The sequence below is a fragment of the Henckelia pumila genome, chromosome 4, assembly GCF_033568475.1.
Source record: "Henckelia pumila isolate YLH828 chromosome 4, ASM3356847v2, whole genome shotgun sequence".
NCBI lineage: Eukaryota > Viridiplantae > Streptophyta > Magnoliopsida > Lamiales > Gesneriaceae > Henckelia > Henckelia pumila.
The window spans coordinates 211546216-211558501 of record NC_133123.1 but is presented as its reverse complement, the minus strand read 5'-3'; the positions used below and the strand labels follow the sequence as shown (position 1 = coordinate 211558501).

At 35.9% G+C, this 12286-nt stretch overlaps 1 protein-coding gene across 4 annotated transcripts; it reads right to left on the bottom strand.

The window, feature by feature from the left end:
* Positions 1 to 1395: 1395 nt before the first annotated feature.
* On the bottom strand, positions 1396 to 6337 carry LOC140864971 (65-kDa microtubule-associated protein 3-like). 4 transcript variants are annotated; one of them, XM_073269432.1, is made up of 13 exons: positions 6217 to 6337; positions 5458 to 5548; positions 5149 to 5355; positions 4251 to 4502; positions 3959 to 4168; positions 3714 to 3869; positions 3391 to 3550; positions 3162 to 3313; positions 2993 to 3080; positions 2801 to 2874; positions 2621 to 2695; positions 2229 to 2511; positions 1396 to 1882 (listed from the first exon to the last, which is right to left on the bottom strand). In XM_073269432.1, the coding sequence occupies exons 2-13, from the start codon at positions 5530 to 5532 to the stop codon at positions 1461 to 1463; spliced, it is 2154 nt and encodes a 717-aa protein (XP_073125533.1). In that variant the 5' UTR covers positions 5533 to 5548; positions 6217 to 6337; the 3' UTR covers positions 1396 to 1460. The 4 variants fall into 4 exon arrangements, with proteins under 4 accessions (XP_073125533.1, XP_073125532.1, XP_073125534.1 ...); XM_073269431.1 differs by having other exon boundaries at positions 6203 to 6302; XM_073269433.1 differs by having other exon boundaries at positions 3162 to 3307; positions 5458 to 6310.
* Between the last annotated feature and the right edge of the window lie 5949 nt (positions 6338 to 12286).

Sequence of the window (12286 nt, the reverse complement as noted above, 5' to 3'; positions counted from 1 at the left end):
TCCCAGGGTATCCCAGGTTGTTCGATCACTGAATGTAGACTTGGGACCCACTGATCTTCAAATATTTTGATTGATTTTCCATCTCCCACTCTCCAAGTTAAACACTATTAATCCCACTAATAAATCTGATAAAATTTTATAATTTACAAAATAAAGTCTTATGGGCTTTTGAAAGCCTTTTAAAAGCTCTTAGAATGACTTATTTTTGTAAAAATGGGCTTCTATACACACACACATATATATATACATATATATATGTACGATTTTGTTCTCCTGCACCCTAGAACTTGGGGCGCCAGCTAAAACACTATTAAGCCCACTAATAAATCTGATAAAATTTTCTAATTTATGGAATAAAGTCTTATGGGCTTTTGAAAGCCTTTTAAAAACTCTGGCTTATTTTTGTGAAAATGGGCTCCTATACATATATATAATATAATATATATATATATATATATATACGATTTTGTTCTCGTATACCCTAGGTTGCAGGGGAACATGGGGTGCCATATGTGTCTTTGTTTTATTTTTAAAAAAAAAAAATTAATAAAGTTTTTGCGTGCCTTTTTTTTAAATGAAATTGGGATTTGAAGAATGCAACTCCCATCATCTTCTCCAAGCCGATGGTGCATGTCTTCCGGAAAGCTTCGTGCACCGACTTTCTCCGCCGCCGGCTCAAGCCCGTCATCCACCGACCAACCACCCCATTACCCACCACCCTATCCATGGAAACAGAGGGACGATGATGGTTTTCCCAGATCTGAAGTTGCAGACAAAGGGCGGTGATGGTTGAGCGGCCTTCCAGATCTAAAATTGTCTGGAGACGACCAGAGTTGGCCGGAAGGAGAAGCTAGAAGAGGTGTTGGATGGTGCCCAGACGAGATGGCGAGCTGGGCGACTGTCCTGTGTATAGGCAGTCGTTGAGAGCTCGTAGGTCTACCCGATTGGAAAATGATATTTTTCAAATAAATTTATAAATTTCATAATGACGGCTAAATGCTAAAATAAAATTTAAAACATTCAAATGCTTCACATAATCCACATAATAACACATAAAATTCATTTAATCGCATTTTTTTAATTTAAATTAATTATTTTTTCTAATTATGCATGCAAATTTACTTGAGAAAATTGTTGTGGATGTTACAATACCACTACACAAATGACAAATCAAACTTATGTCAGTCATAGTACATCGAAGCGTTTTTTACATCTAGGACTAGGACTAAATGGCATCTAGCCGATGAACAAGTTCTGCAAGTCCATTCTCCATTTTATACGCTTGTAGTTTAAAGAACAATTGAGAGTTGTGACGTTCCATTCTCATCCACGTTTTGTAGTTACAAGACTATATACACAAGATGGAAGTTGAACAGGCAATGTAGGGTCTCAATATCCAAGAAATGAATGAATATCGATTAATTATAATTAAATCGAACTATGGTCGATACATAGATTATCTAAGCTTGTATCACATTCATTTGACGTGATCTGGTCAACACAAATCCAGCTCTCCTCTCCTCAAAAGAGTATTCCGTTTCATCTTCTATTGACTTGGCAATAGATGGACCGGGTGTTATGGCCATCTTCATTGGGACAGATACAGTTGAAGGAGTCGAAGGTACCGCAGCAATCACCATTGTTTGGGGCGTTCTATTCTCTTCATCAATGGTAGAAATCATCTTGAAAGGAGTACTGAATGGTGTGAGTATCTTCTGTGGCGTATCGTATTTTTTGTTCAAGTCTTCCATTGTATTTGTTGCGTTGAACTTTGAGGAATCCATGGAAGAAATGGGAGAAAATGGTATTCGTATCATTGGCAACTCTATTTCACGAGCATTTGATGTGTTCAGTGTGTCCTTTTTTTCCACAGCCATCCTCCCTGAAATCAAGAAATTGAGAAAGATTAAAAGGACGAGCAATTTATCCATCCATGCCCACATGGCATGGACAACATGCCATGATTTGAAGATATCCGACAATCCCGTTAGTTTCTCCACGCTCTAGTCGTTTCATTTTTTAAGTGTGTTGGTGTGTTAGTTGTGTCCCACGTCGAGTTAAATATATAGACAAAGATAAACCTCCCCCTCGAGCTAGCCCCAAAACCGTCAGGTCCAAGTCCATGTCTTAACAAATTTCACTCCCACGTCGAGTTAAATATATAGACAAAGATTAAGCTTAATTATTTTTGCCTTTAAATTGAAAAAAATTTAGAGGAGCGAGCAGACCAGATACATCCAGAAATGAACCAGACGAGAGTGTTGTAAATCCATCATCCCTTGTTCGGTCTTGGTTCGTACGCTCCATTTTTTTACCATTACGTATATTGGGAGTAGCTTTAGCTGAATGTGGCATATCAGGCTTTGGCCCAAGAGAGAGTCTCCTATTGCTTGCACTACCACATGACAATCGTGGAGCTTTCTTCACATTCTGGTTCTTAATGGGGCTTGGCTTTGAACCATACAGAGCTTCTTGCTCTGTCAGCAACTGTCCCTGAAGTTTTTTCTGATCCTGATCGAATATCACACAGAGAAGAGAGTGGGCATCCACACAGCGAAACAGAAATTGTTGATTTATATGCAGAATGCGGTAAAATTCAGGAAAGGATATATATATATACTCTCTGTCTTTTGTGCTCGAGTTCTTTTTCTTGCCGTAAAAGTGTATACCCTTCAAGCATTGAAAGCAGACGAACCTGGACGTAAATATGAAAGTGAAAGGCATTTATTACTTCCAAATATAAAAAGAAATGGTTAAACCTACATTTCAAAGTAAATAAAGGTAGCTCTTAGACTCTTACACCATCATAAACAAAATCAGCTCCCTTTTCATTTTCCCATGCTACTGTTTTTGTAGCTAATGCTTCTACCATCGCTGTTCCAGCAAAAAAAGAATGCAATGACAATGACAAATTCGCATGAACTACAACAATTAATTAAGAATGCTGAAAAATGTTGGCCTCTCTCCTCCATCTGAGATATGAAAATCATACCTGGAAGTTTATTGACCAAGGCACGAGCTTTTTCAGCTCGTTTCAGAGTAAGATGAGCACCTCTCCCAGCATTATAACGGTTATCATCCTGCATGGGGAATGGAAATATTAAAAACTGAAAAGGTTCAACTCAATGTGTGCCCAAATGCGAAATATAAAAACAACCCACCCTATTATATTCCTCAAGCCAGCTCTCTTCCTCACATGCAGTCTTCCACTTCTCAACCTTTTCAAGAATTTCCTTCCTACCAAGAGCCTCTTCTTTAACTCTAGCTATTTGAATCTCAATTTGTTCAAGTGCATAAGCAGCATCAACTGCTCCTAGGTGGATAAAACCAAAAATAGAAAGTCAAATAAGAATTATTTTGAACAGAGAAATAATCATGTTAAGTAACTACCAGATTCAATAACATCAATGGCAATGTCCACTACGCTATCTGATCCTGTAATTAAATGTGCTTTCCTGCAAATATCTTCTAGCTCTGCCTTCTTTTTCAAAACAAGCTCCTTCATTTTGCTCACTTTCGACGCTTCCAATCGAGAAACTTCTGTTTTGACCTGGCAAATAAATTATTAACGCTACATTTAGAGCCAGCATCATCTTCTATCAAACAGTTCTTTAGAGCCAACTTCACATATTTAAAGCTTAAAATACCATGCAAGGTGTAAACACAAAGGAATTTTCATAGCCAATGCACCACAAAAAATAAAATTGACTCACATAAGTAATAAAGTCAGTAGAAAGCATGTCTGGCTCTGTTATCTCATCTTCTGATGAAGCAACATTGCAGGTAGCTTTTTGAAATGTCTGTTGTTCTTCAACGGGCGTGTCCATCAAATTCCAAAGCTCCAAAAGTGAAGTCGCAAGATCTTGCAACTACAGACAATCGAGAAATACTGCCTCATGGAAAACATAAACCATGATAACTCACAAGGGACAAACAACATATCATTAAATCAACAAACCTGCTGCATTCTGTTAATTTTGGTCTCTCGCAGACTTTGTATAGCAAACCCCAACTGTTTTATCGTGTCACTGTCAATATTTTTTGAAGATTCAGAATCCCCCAGATTTGGATGAATCTCATTAACTGTATGCTTGAAATCTAGACCAAGGACTGAGCACAGAGAGTATAAACAATTCAGGTGGTCCATCACCAGCTTCAGGCGCTCATTCTGCAAGAAAAGGGTTAATATATCAGCAGAAAATTATAAAAAAATTAGTTTCAATAGATGATTAAGCTATAGATAGATGAACCTTTTCTTCGTGAAGAACCTGGAGCTCTTTGTGCAATTCGTCAAGCTTTCTTAAAGACAAATCAGTTTCATCCACTACAGTGTTAACAGAAGCATAGCCAATTGACCCATTGATTTCATTCTTAATACACTGTATCTCCTCCAGGATCTCTACAAATAGATTTTTACGATCCAATTTCCTCTTCCGCATCTCCTCTATCTGTGGAAGGATAGCTGTGAGTTCAGCCTTCAAATTTGCTGGGATGTGATCAGACTGCACGAAGAAAGAAAGACCACTAATAGCGGTAAGTAGAATTTCCCAGGTGCAAGTTTCTGTCATGAGCCTCCATTTCACTAATATGAAGGCTTGTTAAGCTATAATCTTTTGCAGGAGTTTTTGTTATCTTATTCTTTACTTAAGTTTTAAATAAACAGGATCATTTCATAGTTAGAGAGTGATCTTTGGAAATAAAATTATCAAGAAAATTATTCACAATGTTATGTTACGAGGTCTAAATTTCTCTCCTAACCAACATTTAAAACAGGAGATCGAGAGGTTCTCTCTAGCGAGCCTCATAACATCATGAATTATGATCAGCCCTTAACTCGCCCCATAATGATATAAAAACTCTGACACCATAACAATTTCATTTCTTAGTTTCATCAATGCTTCTCGATATGTAAACGTTCTAAAAGCATTACTGATTTCTATTAGCATACGAGATAATGTTGCTCGTGGTAAAACTTAATATGTAGGAATTAGAAATCATGAAAGCCTTTGAAGGTAAAATGTAATATATTTCATTCCAAGTAAAGATGTTAAAAAATAAGTCAATGTTTTTGTTGATTCAACAAACAAAGGAGCAAGTATCATCAGAATTTAATAACCAACTCAAGACTTGGTGATCTTGAAACTTAACCTGCCTAATGTGTACTGGCCGCTCTCCCATTGCTGAGAAGATGGCTGCAAGATCTGCTTCAGCATCAGCAATAGCTTGCCTCAGCTGAGCTCTTCCCTTGTTTGCCTGATCCACTTTTCTTCTATAGGCCTCTAAACATTCTTGTTCAAGTTCAAGTAACAATCTGTCCCTTTCAGCATCAGATTCCCCCACTTCATTCCATATTATCTGAATGATTCGCCACAAAGTAAATATAGTTGAAAAATAACTATGACCCAGAGACGTGCTATCTACAACAATGAGTTTATATTAGAAGTTAAAAAATAAAACCTGCAGTTCAGTTAGAAGAGAGCCACATGTTGTTTCCATTTGTGTAACCCGGTTGCTGTCACCCATCAACAACATATGAAGGCAACTTTACCTGACCATTCGAGCATTAAAAAATAAGATCACAAGCACAATCCATCTCCTGTTATCACTATAAACCGCAAAAAAATTTCAACACACAGACAAGAATGACAAGGCAAGTAAAGTCCGATAGGTGGGTAAAATATGGAGAAACATTCCTTCAAGAAACAGCAGCAAGCTATTACGGCAATATCTATTATCTGAAAATTATTTGGTTGCACTAAATTTCAAAGTCTACTAGTTACCTGTCAATGACACGTGCTTCTCAAACCTCATATCGCAGACAAATAATACCAACAAGAAAGAAGAGCAAAATCCAGCTGAAGACTGAGCGAAAAATTGCTTGTCACTGTTTTTTTTTTTTTTTTCTAAAAAAATATTCACTTTAGCCTTTCAATGATAACCCATCCGCAAAAATACACAATGCTTTAATATCACAACAATTACAACAAAACAGTTACAAAACCAAATCAATCAACAAAAGAACGATACTATTGATGATTTGGCTAATAAACTCAAGCATAATGATCCTAATTCAACTTAATCAGCTAGATTAAACCTAAGCAGATTGAATTCGAAATAAAGATTTCATTAAAATCAATCGATTAAATGGACAAGAGACATGGACATATCTTCAGCAAAATTACAAAAATAACACAAAATTTACAATCAGAAACGAACGCAGATCCAATAACACAGCTCAAAATCAAATTCCAACAGCAAGCGAATCTTTGCTTGAGCGTGAGTTCCAGGGAGGGATGGAGATTAACAAAATATCGACCGTTGAATCATAAGTAGGAGACAAATGATTTTATTTCAGTGAGTGAAGTGGGCAAGGCAAATTGGAAAATTCAAATTTCAAACATTTGAGTTTGCGGGCTGTGACAGAGGATACGTTAATATCTGAATGGGCTCGTGAATTCATGAACACAGGCCTTTAATTTTGGGCTTTTAATTGTTAAGATAAGATTAAGACTGGGCCCTTTTTCGATAGTCATTTGAGGCTTCACTATTTTTATTTGTTTTTAACAGGAATTTGAGGGTTGACAATTAGATTCATATCAGCACCAGAATTTGATGTATTTTTAAATAAAATAAAATCCAGTTTTTTAGGCTTTTTTCAAACAAAATAAAATTATTCCCCTTGTTTTACAATTTTAAACTGAATAAAGTGTATAATATTTATAAACTTTTTTTCAAAAAATGTCAATTCGGGTAGGTCGGTTGGGTTCGCGTAGGGTTGTCGCAAAATACTACAGAAAATTTTCTCAGCACAAAAATGGTCAGCCCAAACCCGACTAAACCAGTTAACATGAACCAACTCGATTTTATTTATTTTTTTCTTTTTTAACAAAATAATTAAATAAAAATTCAAAACACAATAATATTAATATTTAATTTAAACCATAATAGCAAATTGTAAAATTGTATATAATTTAAATTTAAAATTTTGGTTATAGAAATTTGAAGTATATTTACAACAACAAAAAAATCATTTTACAAAATCAAAATTTTACTAAATAAACATGAAATAATGAAAATGTATTATATCAATATACAATAGTTTTTTTCAAGCATACAATATATAAAAATGTATCAAATTTTTATTTATTGAAAAAAAATTCAGCCTCCTCTAGAAGAATGCAGAATACCATAACTGGCTTGGTTTCAAGCCACGGTGATTGGTGTACGGAGGACAGAGAGATGTCAGAAATTGTAATGAAATACTTTGAGACATTGTTCACATCATCACGCCCATCAGGGGCTGTTATAGAAAGGGTGCTAGAAACAGTTGAGCCGAAAGTAAATACAACCATGAATCAGATTCTATGTGCCCCGTTCACAGATATGGAAGTTAAACGTATCCTCTTCAATATGAATCCTAATAAAGCCCCAGGACATGATGGATTGTCTACCTTATTCTATCAGAAGTTTTGGGACGTAGTTGGTCGTGATACTACGAAGGCTGTGCTTCGAGTGCTTAATGATGGAGCTTCTTTGAAGGCATGGAACGAGACCCTAGTCACACTCATTCCTAAAGTGAAGGATCCAATGCTTCTCAAGGACTTCAGGCCGATTAGCCTCTGTAATGTGTGCTAAAAAATTGTCTCTAGATCCCTAACTAATCGGTTTCGGCCAGTTCTCTTGAAGCTCATTTCAGATTCACAAAGTGCTTTTATTCCAGGTCGATTTCTTACATATAATATCATAGTGGGGTTCGAGTTACTGCACTTGATGAGGAACAGGAAAACTAGCCGCAGTGGGTATGCAGCGTTGAAACTGGATATGAGTAAGGCATGCGAACGGGTTGAATGGGATTTTCTACAGATGATGATGGGACGGTTGGGGTTCGATACCAGTTGGACTGAAAGGGTGCTGGAATGTGTGAGAACGGTATCTTATCATTTCAGAATAAACCAACAAGTGGCTAGACCAATTAAGCCAAGCAGAGGCCTACGTCAAGGTGACCTTTTATCTCCATATCTATTTGTTCTGTGAGCTCACGGTCTCTCTGCTTTATTTAATGCTTATAAATCCAGAGGACTGTTCAGATGGGTAAAGATTGCACCTACTTGTCCATCAATATCTCATATGTTCTTTGCTGATGACAGCTTGGTATTTTTTCAAGAATCTATGGAGGAAGGAGCACGGGTGAAGGAATGCAAAAATCTCTATGAAAAGACATCCGGACAGCTCATTAACTATGAAATATCATCTCTATCGTTCAGTCCTAATACCAATCCATTGCTCATGGACACTGATAAGAGTATTTTATATACTTAATTTAATTATGATTTTAATTGTTAATTGTTGGTTTCGAGCAGATTTATGCGTTGTTTTGTTATTTGTGTGGATGTAGGAAAGTTATGGAGATTTTGTGGAAAGAGGAAGAAAAATGAGAAAAGAAGCTGTAAAGAATAAGAGATAAAAAACAAAAAACAAAAAAGCAAAGGAAGAAAAGAAAATAATAAGAATAAAAGAAAAGGAAAAAAGAAAAGAAAAAAGAAAGAAAGAAAGAAAGAGAGAGAGAGAGAAAGCGCTAACTTGAGAAGAAGAAGCGCTAAACATTTTAAGCGCTTAGTTTAAGCGCTATTGAGAATATTCAAGAGCTATTGCGCTTAATGCTGAGCAATCACGTTATTCTTTATGAGATTGGAAAATTGAGTCAGAGACTTGTGCGTGCCCATCTGGAATATCTTCAGCGCCCGCCCCGATCAAAATTTTTGGTATTTTAATTATCGGGAAAGAAACTTTCGTATTTTATTGGGCTTTTTATTGGGCTTTTGTGCACGATAGAAGGAGGAGTCTGAAGCAGAATTGTAGGAAAGCCGCCGCACATCACAAGAGAAAATTGAGAGGGCTTGATCGTGAACTTTTGGGAGAGAAATTTGGGCAAAACATGAAAAACATCAATCAACAAATACGAAGATCGATCGACCGGACACGGAAGACCGACTACGTATTTGTTTTCTTTATTTTGAATTTATATTATTGATTTGATGTCTAGTTTCATGAACATGATTTATTTTTCCAATATTTTGATAATGAACTAAATTTATTAGTTTAGAGGTTGACGTAGCCAGGTTGAGAAGCTTCTACTAATTTTTGATATTTTTGGATTGAATTCTAGTAGATTAATTGTTTTTCTAGATTTGATTGTTTTTTCAATTACTTGATCAATAATTGATTTGTTATATTTATTTGGAATTTGGCACTCGGGAGAGGGAATTTTGAATAGGATCAATAGAAATTACACCGTTAATTGTTTATATAGCTCGGGAGAGTATAGCGTTAATGAAGCCTTATAAAGAACATCGTTTTTCACATATCACTAAGACTAGATTTTTAATAGGGATATTGATATTGAATCTTAGTTGGTACACATTATTTGTTGCTCGGAAGAGGAAAATAATATAATTAAGTGTTATAAGCTATTAATTGAATAAAATTCATGAAAATAATTTAATTAGGAGTAGTTGTTGTCAAAACCAGGTAAAATCAAAACTTCTAGACCATTTTTCCTCTGATTGGTATTTTGTTGAAGTTGTGTGCGCGCTAGCTGAAATTCTTTGTTCATTTTATTTTTCTGCAAACAATCTCAAACTTTTATTTTTTAAATAAAATTAAGACTATTTTAATTACAAGTACTGAATATTTTCATTTTACTTCTCGTGGGAACGATACTCTACTCACACTTTATTAAAACTTGACACCGTGCACTTGCAGGTAGACCTGGCCAAGGGCCGGGTTGGGCCCGGACCCGGCCCATGGTCAACCGGGTCAACGGGCCCTACCCGGAACCGGGACCGGACCGGCCACTAGGCGGTCCGGTCCCGGTTTTCCTAAGGGAAAACCGACGACCCGGTGGGTCAAACCGTCGGGTTGCACGGGTCCGACCCGCCGGGTTGGACACGTGGCGCCCATCAGGGCGCCCAGATCCAACGGCCACTAGCAATTGGCCGTTGGATCATTCAACGGTTGGATCATTCAACGGCCACGATCTTGTGGCCGTTGTCGACCCGCCCGACCTGGCGGGTTGGCCGGCTCGACCCGCCGGGTCAACCGGCAATTTATTTTTTTTTTTTAAAAAAAAAAAGCCTACTTTTTATCTATAAATACCCCCAACCTCCTTTCATTTTGTTTACACAATTCTCTCTTCATTCTCTCTATTCTCAATTCCTTTTAATTTCTTGAATTATCAAAAATATCAAGTTTCGATCATTGGTTTATTGTCAATTGTTGATTTATTTTCATATTTATACAATTACAAATGTCCGGAGCAGGATCAAGTCGTAGGGTTGACAAAGGAAAAAAGCATCATACCACCCGAGGTCGAGTATCCTCAATTCAATGTCGATGGATTTGATCTTGAATATTCCGATGATGAAATTCAAGAAATTCGACAAGAGACGCAACAAAGACAACAAGTTGAACAACCACCTCCACCACCACGTCATCATGTAAGTCAAGAAAGTATGAACGATCCGGCGGCCTCTCAAAGACAAACTCGAGCGGTGCCTCGCCCGACATCCGATATCTTCACCAAAAACTTCGACAAGGTGACGCTTCCCTCCGGTGATTTGCAAGCCAAATGCAAATATTGTTCAAAATGTTACAAATTTAAACAAGGAGGTGGTTATGGAACTTTGACGCGGCATATCGAGAAAAATCATCCGGTGAAAATTGGTATTGGTCGTGGTCAAACTCAAATTCCGGCATTCTCTTCTCAATCGGGTAATGAATCTCAACTATTTAAATATAACGAAGCTAGATTTAGAGAAGAAACGGCTAAATTTTGTGCGGTTGAATAACTTTTTTTTAGTTTTAGTGATAAATTATCTTTTGAAAATTGGCTTTCTACAAGTGCAAATCCTTCTATTAGACGTATTCCAAGAAATAGTCTCAAACGCACAATGAAAAAGTTAGTCGTTGATCAAAAGAAAGAATTAATTAAGGAATTTTATAGTTTGAATAATAAAGTTTCTTTGTGTTCCGATATTTGAAGTGATCATTGGCAAAGTTGTTCATATATGGGTATTACATATCATTGGATTGATAATAATTGGAACATTCAAAAAAGGTTGCTTGCATATAGATGTTTCAACGAATCACACACGGCACAAAATATTTTGCAACTTATATTTGTTATTTTAGAAGAATATGGTCTAACTACCAAAGTTTTTTCAATGTCTTTTGATAATGCTAGTGCAAATAATTCTAGTATTAGTGAGCTTATTGAAATATGTAAACCATCACTAGGTGGCAAATTTTTTCATATTAGATGCACATGTCATATTTTAAATTTGTGTGTTCAAGATGGGCTAAAAAATTTAGGCACACATATTCAACCAATTAGAAACGCTATTCATTATTTATGGACGCACCCCCAAGTTATGAAGCAATGGGGAAAATTTTGTAGAGTAAATGGTATGAAGCCTAAGTGGTTTGCACGAGATGTTCCAACTCGTTGGAATTTAACATATAAATTTTTATTATCCTCTTTTGAATATAAAGATTTATTATGTACATTTTTTCATCAATTTGTTCAAGCTCGTGATATTTATTTGTTTTCAAATCAATGGAACATATGCACTAGTATTTGTGAAATTTTAAAAGTTTTTAATGATGCTAGTGACCAATTATCCGGTGTTTATTACCCTACTTCACATTTAGTTTTAACACATTCTTGCAATATTGCTTGTATTTTTTATGAACATGTTAATTCTAATGATAGTGTTTTATCTCAATGTATTCTCGTCATGAAAGCAAAATGGGAAAAATATTTTTTGCTCATTTTTGAAATTTTTTATGTGCTTTTGTTTTAGATTCTAGACTTAAATTAGATGGCTTAAGCGACATGTTAACATTATATTATGAATCTTTGGAGCCTATTGCGGAAACGATTCCTTCTATCTCATTGATTTTGTTTAATATTAAAACTCATTTATTTGATATTTATAATGAATATAACATCAAATATGGTGGACAAATTGTTTCACATGAAACACAATCCACTGCAACTAGTAATGTTTTTTCTAAACTTACTAAAACACAACTTTTATTAAGGGAACGGACGAAACGTCCACGAGGATCCTCAAGTTTCAGTCAGGAACTTGAGAATTATTTTACCACTACTTTTGATTTTAGTGATACAGATGAGGAAAACTTCGATATTTTGAGATGGTGGTCGCAAAAAACACAAATATATCCAATTTTGGCTATAATGGCAAAAGAAATTCTAACTTGTCCG